The sequence below is a fragment of the Colossoma macropomum genome, unplaced genomic scaffold, assembly GCF_904425465.1.
Source record: "Colossoma macropomum unplaced genomic scaffold, Colossoma_macropomum, whole genome shotgun sequence".
NCBI classification, from domain to species: Eukaryota; Metazoa; Chordata; class Actinopteri; order Characiformes; family Serrasalmidae; genus Colossoma; species Colossoma macropomum.
The window spans coordinates 36,553,471-36,571,406 of NW_023494787.1; the positions used below are offsets into that span (position 1 = coordinate 36,553,471).

General features: G+C 40.5%; 1 protein-coding gene across 1 annotated transcript; it reads right to left on the minus strand.

Moving 5' to 3' along the window:
- Positions 1–2,361: 2,361 nt before the first annotated feature.
- On the minus strand, positions 2,362–17,701 carry trim46b (tripartite motif containing 46b). Its single transcript, XM_036567173.1, has 12 exons — positions 17,646–17,701; positions 11,191–11,446; positions 10,066–10,216; positions 9,565–9,763; positions 9,021–9,167; positions 8,724–8,819; positions 8,133–8,386; positions 7,191–7,312; positions 6,678–7,016; positions 3,989–4,218; positions 2,892–2,959; positions 2,362–2,801 (listed from the first exon to the last, which is right to left on the minus strand). Exons 1-12 carry the CDS (start codon positions 17,667–17,669, stop codon positions 2,363–2,365), a joined length of 2,325 nt encoding a protein of 774 aa, XP_036423066.1. The 5' UTR covers positions 17,670–17,701; the 3' UTR covers position 2,362.
- Positions 17,702–17,936: the final 235 nt, after the last annotated feature.

Sequence of the window (17,936 nt, forward strand, 5' to 3'; positions counted from 1 at the left end):
AAGAAGCTGCTGGTGTTTTTAGAACAATGGACTCACCTTTTAGAACTCAGTTTCACTAAATGTGTTCGGGACTGCTTGCATCATGAGAAGCAGACAATGCAACCAACTTCTAAGACTGAACTCTGGACATTGAAAAACTGGTAACTTCAGCTTAAAGGCCATTTGTGTAATAAAGTGTCCTGGTTACCAATGATATGAATATCTGATACATTGAATGCTTGGAGGCACTTTAATGTAGATGTTATCTAATCTTTAGTTAATTCATTAATTAATGTACAAGCTCAGTGCAGCATTCATATTTTATGCTGTTATGTAATCTCTCCATATGGCATGTCTGACACTTAAGGCCTACACAGCAAAAAACATGTAGTGCACTATTGATGCACACTGAAACAAAATCCACTATGTTAACATTAAATGTTAATACCTCTTAGTCTTAGTTCCTTCTGTTGCATCTCGGTTCCTCTCAGTGTTCCTTCCCCATGTTCTTATGGTGTTTTTTTTTTCCATTACTAGTCACCTTCATCTCGTTCATTAGGGGCTTGAACCTGGATTTCAGTACAGCTGCTTTGGGACAATGACCTCATTCACCAACCATCCTTAAGAAGAAAATTCTTCTTAAAACCCACTGACACAGAAGATTCTGACATTCACCAGTGTTTTCTTATTTGGGATTTGTTCTTAGGTAAGAACAAAATCTACACACACTCAAGAGCACAAAAGTGTGAGCAGTTCTGCTGTTTAAGAACACGTCATGAATCTGACATGGACTTTCTCTTAGGACCTTTCTTAAGAGCACGTTTAAGAGAAAACTTAGGTGAATGAAGCCCAGTGTTGTAAAACATTCTATTTAAAAAAACTGCATAAAACTTAAATATGCTGTTGATAAGGATCACATGGTACATCAGACCATCTACAGTAGCCATTTGTAACACTATCAAATGTTTCACCTCCAGTCCTAATCTAATTCGGCTAATTAAGATTTTCAGGGACACTGTAATAGTCAAAGTGTACCAGATTAAGGTTGGAAGTGAACTTGGCAGGAGGTTGTGCTTCAGGATCAGGCTTGTGATGCCGACTCTACAGAAAGTCTTTACAACATTGTACATGCTTTGTACACTGCTGCCCCCTATTGTTCAACATTAAAGTTGAAGGTGCGCACCTTTAAACCATGATTTTGCAAACACATCAAAACTCAAATCATAAATTTTCAATTCTAGTCTCGTGTTTTATTTTGCTTCATTTCTTCATTAAATATTCTGCCAGCAGGTGATGTCTACATTATCTTAATTTCAAAAGTAAGCCATTCGAAGGAAGCACAGCTTATCAACACAACCAAAATCAAGCCGATGGTCAGCCCGTTAAAAATATCTTCTACAAGCTTTGCTAGGATTTTGCATAAGAGAGCAAGTGTACACACAACACACAAACAGTGTCCCTTTACTCATTCACATGTGTAGGATGAGTCCGCATACTCTCATTCAATTCCATTGCTTATTTGCTTCAGTAACAACATTGTTTAACATTTGCTTAATTCATTCAACCTCTAATTCGCTCTATTCGTTCGAGTGAAAAAAACAACAAGGGCATCCTATATCGCAATGCAAATTAAGGTAAGCTGGTGCATCTCAGTGAACTGCTACAGAAATACAGTTCTAAATATCCAGTTATTATTTACAACCCAGAGTCTTCACGTCATTATATGTACCAACCTATCTTCTAGAATATTACCTGTATGAGAAAGCTGCAGTGTGGGATACACATGAATTGGCACACTTTGCCAGTTCTCCATTACTGAGGATGTTTGAGGAGCAGAACGCTGAAGAGCAGTTTGTAATGGAGCTGATATGACCAGAGGAGACTTTGGCTCTTACTAATATTATGGAGGTAAGATTAACAGTCAAAATTATGACTTCTATATGGATGTTAAAGGCAGAAAGCACTTTGCTTCAGTGAGAGAAACCAGTATAAAAAACCCTGGAGGTGAACAACCTAAACGAGAATAACAAGAGATCTTCCACATCTCTGGGGAAATACTATATGGTCTTGCATATAAACATAGTTTCATATTAGGAGGTTATATAGGCCACATTAAGATTTTTTTGTGATTTGTTTTGAAGAAATTCACAATTATTCTAAAGCAATTAAATCCTATCAAAGTGTAAAACAAACAAAAAAAAATACATACATAACAATAATAATAATAATAATAATAATAAAGGTAATCTGAGGAGCATTTTCGGTGCAATAAAAAACAAGTGTTTCTTAAAAATGAAATATAAAAACCAAATTCACTGAGATGAGACTATGCATCTCAGGACAGTTTTCTGGATTATCATCATTCTAAGACAACTACCTTAATTCAGTTCAATTTAGTGACACGTGATTGGATGGTAACTCGTCTGACGGGTGTCTGGTCTGCATTACGATTTGCTACCAGCTCTTGCAGCTGCAGAGCACCTCCTCCAATGAAGCAGAAGGCAGGGCAGACAGGGGCAGAGCAGTCCACAGGCCCCTCCCAGAGTGGGCGTAGAGAATGTGCATCATAAAAAGTGACACGCCCCTTCTCCACATCGAGACACACCCCAAGCCTGGGAGGCAGAGGATAGGTGACGCCAGTTGGAGAGGAAGGGCCGTTGCCGTTGGTGATGCCGCCATCTCGGTGGTTGGCTGTTCCGTGGTGGGAGTTAGCAGAGGGTGGCAAGTAGATCTTGCCCATGCCCATGGTGAGGAAGGTAAAAGGGGGCGGAGAGTCGGAAGAATCCTCAGCCCCGCTATCATGTCCACTGTCTGGGTCATACCTACAAAGACAGGGCAATGGTTATATTGCAGAGGCACATGTCAAACAATCTCCTTTTATACTCTCTCTACAGCTTCCCTTACTCACTCACCGTGGGCTGGCCATGTCTTGAGGCAGATGGAACCATTCCTGAAGTTTGGACTCCAGACCAACACCAACCTTTATAGAACAAATAGGGAGAGAGTGAAAGTGCAAGTGCGAGAGCAGTGAGAAAAAGCATTCTGCATACCCAAGTAAGCGAGAAGGTAAATCAAGGCCTTGTCCACACCTATCCAAATATCTCTTCTATTTTTTCAGACTCTAAGAGGCAAAATGACTACTAAGAACAGGTATGTTAATCAATACATTGGGAGGGTTACTGTTAATTCAGTCTTGCTGGGCCAGACATGATCTTGTAATTAGAATACACATTTGGGGACAACTTGTAAAAAAAATTGAGCTAGATCGCAGTGAAATCTGCTGCAAACAAGACCATGCCCACACGCTTTCCCTCTAAACCCAAACCAAATTCTAAGAGTTCATGCACTTTTAACTGTGACTTGACTGTGGCACAATAAACAGCACAAGCAAAACAGAATATTGCTAACTAGCAAATAATACCATTATCTAACATTCTTTAAAATTAATGTTTCAGGAATACTACTTGATTTAGCTTTGTTGGACTTATGATCAATGCACAAACTGATTTTCTCTGTTTACTCTGAAAACAGTAACTCGGGAGAAAAGAGATATATATGGTTGTTAGCACATCATTCAACTTGTATCAAAATCCCATTGTTCATTTTGCAGGTGTAATGACAGGCCGTCACTTTGTTCCTACACTTTTCTTGCCTCCTTTACTCCAGAACCCAGATGTTACGAGACTGTGCCTGACCCTGTGAGACTACTGTTATGTAACCCATCAGGTAGCCGGTAGGTAGCCACTACATCAATTTTTCCAATCCCAATCTCCAGACTCTGGACATCTGAACTCCAGTCTCACAGAATTTGGACATACATTCACAGATGCTCAACTACATCATGTTCAATCTGCATGGTTGCACAGCTGCTCAATTTTTGCTTCCATTGTTTTGCTATGAATTTAGATTAATTCTACAAGCAACATTTGCTGAAGCTTGCATCCCTCACAGAAAGTTTGCAAAAGGCTTAGAGGAATGGCAAAAATGAATTCCCTCAAGTTTTACTTGCCTTGACCAGGTAGGACCCAGGTTCCACTGAGCATGCCCAGTAGTGGCGCCCCTGCGTAACAGCTACATCACCCACCAGCAGGTCAGCAGTCAGGTGACAGGAAGTGAGGGCACGGTCAGCAGCCTGCAGAAGGGAAAGGCCTGGCACACTGCGGGCGCAACGCTGCTCTTTACTGACCACCAGTCTGTCAGCGTGCAGACCCCAGCGCGAGTCCAGGTAGAAATTCAGTACTAATGGGGTAGGAGAGAGGAGGAGAGGAGGAAAGGGAGATGAGAGAATGAACGACAGAAGAAAAGGAGGTCAGGAGAAGAGAGTGGAAGAGTGGGAGAGGATCAGAAAAGAGAGACAGAGCAGTTGAAGGAAAAAGAAGGGGAGGAAAGGCAGGATTGAAGCATAGAATCATAGAGGTGTACAGGGGGAGGACAAAGCATAAGGACAGCTATCAGGAAAAGAGCCACAGTAGAAATTAGGACTGAAGAAACGGGAGATGCACAAACTGACTACAAATATTCTGGGCAGCGCAGGGTGAAACATAAAACTACACAAGGAAGAATACTCTTTAGAAGGCCAGCTACTTTTTAGTTTAGGGATGAAAAGAAAACATTCAATAGTAAAAATGCATATTTTGAAGCATTAGCCAAATGCAATACCACTTGTATGCACATGAGGAAAGCATGTGCTAACATTAACTAGTAACCAAAACAGGGTTTTTTTTTTTATTGTTTTTTTTTTGTTTGTTTTTTTGTTAATGTTAGCATCATGTGTGTTATTGGTAACTCAGTACACATCAGTGTACTACAAAATTCAGAAGTATTCAGGCTTTAGTTACTGCATGGGTGGGAAAAATATGATCTCATAGCAAAATACTTCACAACACCAAGGGCCTGAGGAAGTAAAAGACTTGATAACTAAGTAACTTGGTGGATATAGGAATGCATGGTTCATATGGCACATTAAAAAAGTATAAGTAAGCCAAAACGTGTGAGAAAAATGACAGAACAGAAAAGCAATTTAAAGGAAGCATGAGGAGAAAGCAGAAAGAGGGATGCAAGTCTGACACAAGAGAATGGGAAAATGACAACAGAAGAGAGAACAAAAAGGTATACGGAGGGATGGGGATGGGCAAAAAGAAGAACAGAGAGAGAAAAGAGATGAGTTATTGAGCATTACTTCATGGATGAACTGTGATTATTAAACACAGCATGTCCCACAGCCACAGTGCACACATGTGGATGTTATTAACCATGTTATTGTTAGACAGGTTCGAGAGCTGGTTTTCCAAGTGAGAGATGTTTTCCATGTGAGAGAATGTATCTGTGTATGTGATCCTAAAACGTGGGATGAATACATCTTAAAAGCTGTTGTTTAAAAAAAAAACCCTGCACTTTCAAAAACAGTCGCTAGGAGTTGCTAAAGAAACTATTATTGATTATTAAGAGGTCAAAAGCAATACAACTATAACTAAAAATGATGTGACTCATGTTACTGACCTAAAATTATAGGAGTAGGCCGCTTCTGCATTAGATTAGGACTAGGGCTGTCACTTGAGCAGTCAACCACTTTTTGTGAAAAATAATCTAGTAGTCAGAATTTCTAAGGAAATTCAAATAATAATAAATGATAATAAAATGAACAGAATTGTCCAAACCATGTATAGTTTTTTCAATTATTCCAAAATAGTTTACTGGAAGGACTTTTATATATATTCATATATGTATATATTCATATAAATATATACATTTTGATGATTTTTAAAATCAAGGAGGGTTGCAACTATTGAATATATTTTTATTTTTGAATACAATTTTTATTTTTATCTCAAATATTTAAATATTCTATAACTGAACAGAAAATCTTCTTTATTCTTGTAGCTGGATTAATTGTTATTTTTTGTACTACTGAATAAATAGAATTTATTTTGCTTTTTAACAAAGGTTAATTGAGAGCCTGCTAGCTAACTAGCTAGAAATCTAGAAAAGTAGGAAACTTATTTGGACTGCATCTTAAGTTAAACCCTATACTGTCACCTGGAATTATGAGTCTCTCAAACTGTGCCAGATCACAAAGAGTCTGCAGTGCATCCAGTGTGCAGAGCTGGCAGCTACGTGTTACTCTCCAGAAGCTAGAATTTGGCTTGATAAATGTTTGCTTCCCCAAGAAGAAAGTGGATCCATAAAAGTAGTAAACATGATGGTTAATCGAATGGCTTTTCTGTTTCCCAATGTTTTAATTAGCAAATTTATTACATTATCTATATAATATTATCTGTTTTTTGTAGCCCTATAATCAACTTGAGTCACTTAATTGTGCCACTCAATTGCTACTCTGGTGCCAGTGATGCAAAAGCTTATTTTTCTTTCGTATCATGATTCATTATAAGCACCTACCAAAATCCTGTCTCTCCATACAAATCTTGAAACACAGCCTTTTTACGACCCCCAACAGATAAACAGCTGCACTTGCAATCCAACATTATTCATTAGCATAGTGCCACTTATCTGTGTTAAATAAGGTAACTCGGGTCTGACCCCATCCAACAACCTAGAGAATATGAATGTTAAATGTGTATGCGCGAATAAACAGTTTTGTTATTCATTGTTTTCTTCTGCTTGCTTGTTTCACTGAGTTCATGCTCTGCAAAGGCATATCACAGTTATGTTCTTCCTCAGTATGTGTGTAAACTAATTACCTGGAGCTGGAGGGGTGTGTAGGTATACTTCCTCACTGTACTCTCCAAAGCCAGCTTTGTTGCAGCCCCTTACTCTCAGCACATACACGCTGTCCATCTCCAGTCTGTCAATCACTGCGCTGGTCCCGCTCACCTCCTCTAATCGCTGCCAGCCCCAGCGGGCCCCAGCCAAACCCCCACGGATGCCGCCTCTTGCGCCACCTCCTGGTACCACACCCCGGCGACGGTACTCCACTGAGAAGTGCCATGCAGGGGAGGATTCCTGCGGAAGCCGCCAGCACAGGAAGAGCTGATCGTAGGCGAGGGTGCGCTGGGTATCAATCACAGGAGCTAGTGGAGCTAATGGGTAATGGAGTTTTTCATTAGATTTTGTCAAGTCTCACTGCATTCACAAATATTCAAATGTGTCCTAAATGTGTCTACTTGTGTCAACTGCTGTTTTTTACTGTTCCAACTTCAAGAAAAGTCAGAACTGAAGAAACCGAAATAGTGTGCACACACTCTATTTCTCACCCTGAATGAAGTTTAGGTCAGTAAGAAGTTTAAGCTCTCTGGAAACGTCCAGCTGGAAGTGTCTGAATGACGGATCAGCGGAGAGAGAAAAACTCTGCAGGGACTCAATGGACTGGGCCAACCTGTGAGACACAAGGAAAGAAAAAATGAGTGTCAGTCAGTGTTAATGAATTCCTGGATGCCATCAGTTAAACTTTAAATGTCAACGAGCTACTGATATCATCTGCAGTGCTGCATGGATGTAAAAACTATTCATATGTCTCATCTGTTCTATATTTGCATGAGCTTGATGTCTTTTTAAAGGACTCTTGCACCAAAACTGAACAAATTATGCACTACGACTACACTTTGCACTACGACTGACGATGATGAGACAATCTTTCAATTCTTTTTGAACACTTGTACTCAAGGCAGGAGTTTCAAAGCATGTATTCTCTGCATCATTATATATTAAATTCACTCGTCAGAATGAAGAATTATTGAAAACAACATATTCTCATAATGTACACATAGCTTGTAATGAGTAAATAAATCAGCTAGGCTTAATACAACTTATTATTTGTAGACCTCTGTAAATCAAAACACATGCAACTTATACAGAGGCCACCATATTTACCAAGAAAATATAACACAATATATATTACATTATATAATGTAATATGCAAGGGTCAAATGCACTGTGCTTTCAACTAGTCAATCAGTTATTATCAGTATATATATATATATATATATATATATATATATATATATATATATATATATACACACACACACACATAAACATTCATGTTATGTTTCATTCATGTTATGCGAGGTCACTTATGAAACCCGTTTTAAAATCATATTAAATCAATTGTTTCATTTTCCTCAAAAGACAGGAACGATTCGGTGTTAGGCTAACAACTTAATGACAGTAATTATAAGTGTGTGTGTGTGTCCTACCTATTGTGGGTTTGCCTTGCTGCATGTACAAAGCAAGCTGCATCTGTCTCTTTTAGCAGCTCCTGGGTAAAAGCCATAAGTCCTGCATGCTCCAGCAGGCTCCGCCTCTCAGCTACCTGATTGGCTAAGGCCTCGCTCCGCTTCTGGCGTGAGCTCTCCAGGCCCTGGGCCAGCATTCCCTGTCGCTCTGACAGCAGGGCCATCAGCTCACGCACACACTGAGAGAGCTGCTCACGGGCTCCTACACTGTTCACCTGCAAACACACACACAGGTTACTGCTCTCATGAACAGCCCCTAAACTATACTTACTACATTGCTTTGTTCTGTCCAATTGGGTGGACATTTGCAGTTAAAGAGTGTTCAGCTTTCTCAATACATTTTGTAATTCAACTTTGCATATTTTCTTGCACTGGAAACACAGCAATAGGAGAGGAACTTTTTTCCCCAGTCATTGGAAATTAGGACTGGAGGGAAAACGTAAGAGTAGCAGAATAGGAGCTAATGGGACAACTATGCGTTTGTGTGGGTGGCACAGAAGTAAAACATTGCATGTTATACTGGGTAGGAAAATGTTGTGTGAGTGGTGGTACCTCAGTTTGAGTGATGGCATTCTCCAGCTGTGTGATCTGAGTCAGCACTGTGCCCTGATTGGACAGGATATAGTTGAGCTCCTTGGTGATCTTGTCCTGTGGCATACACACATACAGTCTGTATGTAAATGGATCTTCACAGTTTTGCTTGTTTTGGTCTACAGCACACCAGATTTGATATGAAACACTAACATAAATGCTGAGATTTCCTGTACTTGATAACAAAAAAAATCTCAAAATCTGTGGGAAAACCGATCTAAGTAAATATAGTCCTGAACTATGAGCTTAAAATCATACCTTGAGTGCCTGATATGCTTGGGTGACTGGCACAATCTTGTGACCTGCATGGACCCGACGGAGCTTACAGAGGGAGCAAAGCAGCCTTTGGCATGATTTACAGTAGAACTGTAACTTTTCCTGATCATGTTCCGGACATGTCAACACCTACAGAGAGAAAAGAATTATGATTTTGATTATCATTAAGGTTGGTTAAGAGTGTAGCTTGATTAAATAATTGCACTTCATTTTTTTGAAGAGAGGCCACTTGGGGAGGTGCCAAAGAACAGTCTGTTCTAAAAATGAGGCCCTTAATACTTCAATCCAGAACTGCCAACACTGTTATGAAAACGTCAGGTCTACCACTGAACTTACTCAAAGAGAATAGGTAAAGTATCCATGAACGGAGAAAAAATGCAGTTCATGAATGATGCAAACAAAACTACTTCTGTACCTACCATTACTACTATTACTACCTCTACAACAAGAATTACTGCATAACAGCATATAGACGCATAAACCTTTAGCCATTTTAAATATCGTGGGCAGTTCCACCCAGACTCACTTTGGGCCTAAAGTTGAGAGTGGGCTGAACATGCTCATGCTGGGCACGGGGGGTGCCCCAGGGGTGGTAGAGCTTGAAGCACTCATTGCAGAAGCTGGCCCTGCAGTCTGCACAGCCCTTAGTGGCTTCCAGAGCCTGTGGGGGCTTACAGAACTGACACATCACTGCCACACTGCCAAGACTCACTGTGTGTCTGTACCTGGAGAAGAAAAGACAATGAAAGGAAGGAGAAAGAATGAAAGAAAGAAAGACAGGGAAAACACATCAAATAAAGATATCATTATTGTAAACAGATGTCTGTTATATTTGCATCTAAACCAGCATCTAGCTGACTGAAATCTGCATCTGCTCTAGTTAATTTAAGTGAGCTCACCTCAGCATGTTAACATGGTCAGCAATTAATGAACTGATCAATTAATATGTACCGTAGTTCAGTGTGGCTGTGAGCAACCCAAGCTGGTCACTAATCAATGGTGTGGGGAAGTGTGTATCTTGCATTACCTCTCCACTATGCGCTCCAGTGTGAGGTTCCTCATGCAGTCAACCAACCCTCTCTCGCCCAGTTCCACATCTCGACCGCAGGGGACGCAGGGAAAGAGCATTAGCTGGGTAGGGCCTTCCTTTCGCCGGCGACCTGGGTATGTACCAAATCCTATTTAAAAAAAAGAAAATATAGAGGAGCAGCCATTTATTTAAGTACACTCTTCTGTTTCATCCTGTATTCATTTGTACCCTAATATACTGGAACCATCAGACAGTGTGCATGCACAACAAGGACACAAAGTGTCACTAATGCGAAGCACCAGCATGTAGTACCCTTACTGCCTTTCATGTGATTGGATGAGTTGCAGACATTAAAAAGTCATAAAAAAACAATTTGGAGGTTTTCTCCATCTCTCTCTAGCTAGCCTTCATGATTTAACTTTCCTGGTTATCATTATGCTTTGTTTTGGGGCAGCAGCATTTGTGTTATTGGCTAAGAGCCACATACTGCGAATTCAGTGGGTCACTATCAGGTCTAGATATGTGCACTCCAGTATTTGCCCAGTACATGCCATTTGTCTCTGGCGTTTGTCTTATCATTTTATATAGGACTACAGCAGAATGACAATACACATTTCCCTCTTTCTCACTCTCTCAGCGGCCCACCGGGAATTCTCCTGGTCCTCCTGATGGCCAGTTCATAACTGCTATTAAATCATCAAAAAAAGACAGTTCTCACATGTCCACAATGGTCATTTCAGCTAACAGCAGGTTGTTGCACAACATACCAAGGAACATATCTAGATTTAGGTAAGTAAACAGTTTTTAGCACTGCAGCAGCAGCAGATTTGAAAGTTCCCAGCATTCACTTGGGTTCGATTAGATCCATTTACTTACAATAATGAAGTACAGGGTGATTTGAAGATGCAAAACATATGGCAAACACAGGATATCCTGCAGGTCTGGACGTATACAGAAGTTACTAGTGTGCCTGTAGCGCCCCCTTGTGGACCATCTTGTTAAACGTGAGTGAGTGAGTTATAAGCCATGTCCATGAGGTGCTTTGCATCTATAAATAGCACAAATCACAAAAAGCATATAAGATATAAACATATAACATATGAAATGTATAAACCTACTCACCTGGCCGCAGTGCACGGTCTATACGATCGGCCTTGGGCATGGGCCTGCGGGCCTGGCGTGGAGAGCGGGTGTTAGGGGTGGAAGCAGGCGAGTTGGGCTCAGGAGGCAGCTCAGGCTGGGGGTAGCCACTCTGCACCAGCACCTCCGAAGCACAAAGTAGACATACGCTGTGCAGGCAGGGCAGCACCACAGGCTGCTTCACTATGTCCTTACACACTGGGCACTGAAGCTCACGCTCCATGCTCTTCATATTTGACTGGGGGAGGCAGGGAAGAAAAAAATGTGGCCTATCATCAAGATACAAATATTCAGTAATATATGACTTGAATTTAAGTGAGATTGAACAAAAATAAAATTCAGAGCAAAAGCCAACAGCATACAAGAGCATAATACTTAAGTGACTGATTGATCCTTTTATTGCCACATGACATGTCATCTTATAAACAGACTATAATTACACTACTCAGAAGAGTTTGGTAACTTTATCACAGTAGAAAAAAAAGATATGCTTGACGAGGGTTATCTAGGTTTTTATGGATCTGTAGCTAATGGTAATATAAAGTAATTACTTTCACCATGGTAGCATTTAATGATTCTCAGAGCCCAATTTTACAATCTTCATTTGAGACATCTCTTGGGGGCACTATTCTGAGGTAATGTTGACATGTGAAAGGTAAAAAGACACCAATGGAAATCGATGCTGTGGATACAGAGTTGCTGAGAGTAGCAATTCATGAGTAGTTGTTCACTCAGCACAAACACTACCCTCTAGTGACCAGGGAGAAGACTGTGACTCTCTATGATGCGCAGGGAACACAGGGTCCAGGCCTTGTACCAAATAGGAAGATAATATGTATTTTTAAATGGTTCATGTAGAATAAAACAGATTAATACTCCTTTTCATGTTTTCCCTGATTATGTCACTGAAACGCTTTGGACTGTCGAGCACTACTGTAGAAGGCAATGCAATAAGACTATTGATTAATAACCACACCTGCTGCAAAATCAATATAAAATATAAATTTGTCAAAGGTTTGCCAAAACATACATATCACAGTCTTCAAGAAATCCAAAAAAGACAAAGTACCACAAAGACACCATTTAAACATTTGGTAAAAGGATTAGCAGTTATATTGATGGTTGTAACATCTACTTTGTACTTTGTTTGCCAGTGGTTTCTACCTTGAAAAACAAGTAACCTACTGTGGTCTAAACTGAAGCAAAAAACTGGCCCAAAAAGGTCACATTAAAACCTAGATGTCAGCATTAAGAACATAAATGGAACACAGTTATGGAAATCATGAATCGATGTGTGCCCGGAATTCCCCTTAACCTCATAAGTAGCAAAAGCTTTATAACCAATGTCTACTCAGCAAAAGCTCTTGGACAGATGGTCTCCTAAAGAATTTTGCTGAGGTAACCCTGAATCACCAAGTCCTGTTTTAGTAAGCTAGCCAAATCCTGAGTCAGCCCAAACCTCAAAACCCTTTCCACCAGTGTTTGCAGCTTAAAAGAGCAGTTTGGGAACTTTATAACTAAAGTCTTTTTCTAAATTCCTCAAATTCACATCGATTCATCTACAACATCAATGTTTTTTCCTTTCTGTCTGCAGTTGGAGCTACTCAAATTATTATAATAAATGCATATTGTTGAGAAAAGTCAGCTGGCCCTTAACAAAAGCTGGTGAGGATTTGGAGGAGATTTGAGAAGATATTATCTGGCAGCAGTCACAACTTCAATCTTCAACTTTCAGAGCTGTTGCAGGATGGAGACTTTGACTAAGAGAATTCAGTTACTATAATTAAGAATGTGCTGGAAACATTTCAAACAAAAACAGTGTTTTTAATCACTTACAAAGGCTTTTTGATTCTAATGACATATTTAACTAATCACAGAACCACATCGGTCAAGTTTCAAATGAACTCAGCAGCCTCGTAACATTGTGGACCCCTAAAAACTCATCTGCAACTAATTTGTTCCTCAGTATTTTGCATGTCTTGTCTTAAATCAGTCCACAGTGAAGAAAACCTCTGAATAAACAAAGGTCAAGATAGTATAATTTCCACTGCCACAGTCTGGGCCTGGGAAAAAGAGGACACATAACTCAAATGTGGCCACAGGAAAGAACCTAAAACACACAGCCATGGACGTTTAGACATTGTATTCTTATTCTTTTATATGTTATGGCCTAAGCCAGCATCAGTCAAAATGAAAAATGAAAATGAAAAATGAAAAATTCAGCTAAAAGCTTTTTTGTGTGGAAATCAGACACCAATACCACACATGAATAATGAATTATGAATACTGGTGAACTGTATGAATCAACAGTATATTAAACCATGCTCAAGACAGTGCTTTGGACAGACTGGATTTGCTATATCTCATATAAATGACATCAGTCAGAAGTCAGTGCACACCTCACAGCTTACAGTCAATAATGCTGCTTATATACTTTGTAAAGTATGAATAGTGAATTGGAATTGGAGTTTAACTACAGTAGACCATGTGGATATTATGTCTTATATATAAAAGTTTGTGGATGTTGTGATTCTAGGATCAAGTCACCAAATCTCCTTTACTATGGCCAGGAGACCTCCTAACTGTCCTCATATACTCATCAAATCTTTATCTCTTTAAATTGACTTACATACTCTAAGCAAGTATCAAATCTAAGTGTTCATGGTATACCACCCTTCTACAAGAAACAGCCTTCTGACTGTGATTAAAGATCAAACGAGAGGTGAGTGGAAAGGCCTGTAAGAGAGAAATTGCCTGTTTCGAGCCAAGACTTTTCTCACTGCCAGATCACTCAGGGAGAGAGGTGTCTTTATAAATAGCTCTCTCTTGTGGGCGAGGAGGATGTCTTGGTTAAATATGAATAACGACCAGCTAAGTGCATGTGCACTGGTCATCTGAAAGGTGTGCTTGAAAGCTCAATAAGAGGCTACACAGCTGAACACACACACTTTAGCGAAAAGATCAAGCCAGAATTTCTACTGAAGTGAACTGCCCAGTGGTTGTGGATAGGTTTCTTAAAATATGATGTTTGTTTTTGTACACTACAATTCAGTCAAGTAAAAACTGCACTTGGATGGAGAGAAATCCACATTGTGAAATCCGGGTGAGCTTTCTTATCATACTGGCTAACTGATGCTGAATCATCCCAGAGCTGTCATTTGCTGATCAAAATACAGATTAAAAGCATTTATAGCCTTTTCTGGCACACAGCTGAATTTTACACATTTCTATCACATTAGTATCACACTCACAGTTGAAGGCTTAGCCATGTTTGTGCCTAGCAGAAGCAAGTCTGCACTTACACCTTACACCTCTGATTTCCAGATATCGCCTGGACAGATCCCAGCATTGACAAGAATGTGGAAAAAAGAGGTTATGTTCATTCAGTCATTTACATCCAGCAAAATGAATAATCACAGACATGACAAAGCAGGCTTTACTGCCTGTGCTGTGGTGCATGTAAGCAGTCAGAGAGTGACACTGCACCAACTCAGCACATTATTGCAGAACTCATGGCGGCTGTTTGTGGCGCCTGAAAAGATGACAGAGAATTTAACTATAAGATGGCTGGCCAAAAGTTTGATTGTCAAAAATATAATGATATATGAATTTATTTTTATTGTATGTGTCACAACATTAAACAATTTGTATCACAATATTTTGTTTTTTTGAGATTGCACCAGTTTGAACTTACCTAAAGCATCAGCACAACAGTAGCGCCCAAAGATCTCAGATAAAAGCATTATTACTTTTGTGCAGCACTGGCTCAAGTAGAAGTCCTGTTCCAAAAAAATAACGACGAGCACCTAAAAATCCAGCATCTATCAGCATAGGAACTTAAGTTTGTTAGGTGCTGTTCTTCTATCTTTGATGCACTTTTGGTGGAATACAGTGAGAGGTGTGATCAATCACCAAGCAGTACAAATGCTGTCACCAACGAAACAACATAAAACACGAAAGGAATTATTAACTAAATGTTAATAACTTAAATGAAACTGAGATAAAAAAAAGCAGATTATTTACTATTTATTTAATTCATGAAATAAACATGAATTGTTAAGGGGTTAAGAAATGATGATACCGACACTGTCCCACCACACTATCCACTACATGACCAAAAAAAGAGCTGAGCATACAGACAGCAATGAGACAGGTAGCTCATCTGGCCGCTAAAGTAGGTCTAATATTAGGTCGGCTGCAACAGCGTTCACCTACAGGTTGTGGATGTAGTCACTGTTGCACACACAACTTAACAAACGTTTACAAGCTGTCTATGCAGAGTGTCCTGGATACAGGCATGTCACATACTGGACGCTGAGGTTTGTCCTCAGTGTAGAAGATGACCTTGACACAAAGCGTGTCTCCCATGCAGCTACCAAACTAACAAATGCTATGTTTAGGGACTTTTATATAAGACCTTGCTAAAGGTAGATGTTTTGGGTGATCACAGTACAGGTGAAAAACACTAAGGCAGTTTGACTATTTAGACTTTAATAATATTTGTACGTATCAGTGTCAGAATCACATTATATATACCTATAGTACCACCACTCCTGTGGCCGCTGAGATAATATGCCACAATTAACAGTTAGGCAAGCGTCAGTGGTCAAATAAAAAAGACACTGAATAGTTGAAAGTCATCTACATGTATCTGCTTTTTCATTTACTTGTGATTTTTTGTGCACCACACACCCACACACACACTCACTCACTCAGTAAATCAGATTAATGTGAGAACCACTCGGCCATTATCTTACCACTATTGATCAGAAGAGGGTAAAGAAGAGGAAAGAAGGGGAGACTCTGGTATCTAGATAAGAAGAGTACAAGATACTTAACTTACTTATCAGTTCTGCCACTACAGTAACAACTTCTATACGGAGCAGACCGTTAGACCTCGAGTCAGAAAAGCCCTGTCTGACCACCACAGCCCTACAGAGACTTTTGAATACATCATTTAAACTTCCTCTCCTTCTCCCAAAATAAATATAGCAAACTTCGTTTCCAAACTGGGGCAAAAAAGGGGGAAAGGACGCTTTAATGTCACAGGACGTTTTGGTCGACTCTCTGTCATTCGCCAATGTCAACCAGGCCTCTCCACAAAATGACACATCCCACCACGGAAAGTCAGCGTTTTTATCACTGTTTTTTCTCTACAGTTTCTGCTAGGATAATTCCGAGGTAATACTGAGTATGGTCAGCGTTTAATCAGGATGGACTGACCTCTCTTACCGCACATGTACTCATCAGCACCGCGCTTACCTTCACCTGGTGTCTAGGCGCCATTACAGGAGAGCCTCCTCCCCCGTTAGCTAGGCTGTGGTGCCGGGGGGCGGGAGAGTCATGGCGGACCACCGGTAGGTACACACTTTCAGCATTAGAAACGGTGAGGTAAAACGGATAAAGTGCAGCGAGGCTCCCTACTGTTTACCCCGTGTGAGCTTACCACGGGCCGTTCGCACACCATTTGAGCCCTTTAAGCTGCGGAGTTGTCGTTGCGCGAGTCGCTCAGAGGCAGAACGGCGGTTGAGAATCGACCGTTAATTTACCGTTTGGTGTTTGGGGGCTGCAGCGTTGGGTCCTCGGCTGACTGCTGCTAAATCTCTGCCTCGCTCCGTTCCTTCTCTGTTGAAATATGGGTTAGTAGGATGTCTGCGTCGTCAGTGCGCCATTGGAAAGCCTTTATTTATTTCATTTTTTACTCCCTCCTGTCCCGCCTCCGTACCACAACCTCCGCGTGCCTGCACCCCGTTTCCAAGGCAACGAGCATCCTCGCCCTGCTTGGCGTTTGTCTGTGTCTGAAATTTCACGGTAAAATATCACGCTGAAGGCTGTTTTTATCCTCAGAGAGCTCAGAGGTGATAACACAGAAGTAAGAGAGAATTTGCTGACGGACAGAACAGCTTTTAAAACAGATTTAAGGCTTATATTCGGGGTAAAAGCACCACTGACGCCCAGCCGAACCAAGGACATGATGTTTTACGACACGTCAGCTGTGGCACTAGCCTGTCCGCTCACTGGCTACTGGATGAATGTCGTGTAAAGATAATGTTCATGTTTATTATGTGAAAAAAACGGTTTGTAATATTAGGATATAAAGAAAAAGAAAGCACGAAGGGTGGCTTATGAAAAACCAACCATGTTCGTTGCCGGCTTCTACAGTTTACACCCAAAAGCCTGTTTTATATCGCATGCAGATACAATAAACATAATTTCAGCCCCATTTGTCATCTTATATGACCAAATTCATAAACCCATTATAGATACTATAAAATATGTTAAGGTAAAAAAGGAAAAGCAATCCAGCTTTTCCACCAGCAACCAGGCATAGTGAAATTTTCAGAGCTGAAATGAACCTTAAATGTCTCATACATTTCTAAATAATCCGGTTTACACAGCTAGAGAGACAGTCTGTATCATAACATGCATTCACTTACACTTAAACGAGCCAGGACGTCCATGGCGGGCTGATAGATGTCCAGTCCTCTTCTTGTAGCCTGCAGTGTACTGTACGCTTTCACAGCGCCATCATGGGAGGAGAGTGTAGCGCTCTGTGCAGCCCAACACCCTTAATATGAAGTGGACGTTAAAGCCACAGAGAGCACAGACGAATGACAGTCGTGAGCGAGTCGTTCTTCTGAACCGGCACTCTTTAATGAGTCGGTAAGACCGATTCACGAGTACTGAATCGGACTGTTAGTAGCATCTCTTCAATGTTTACATCCGTG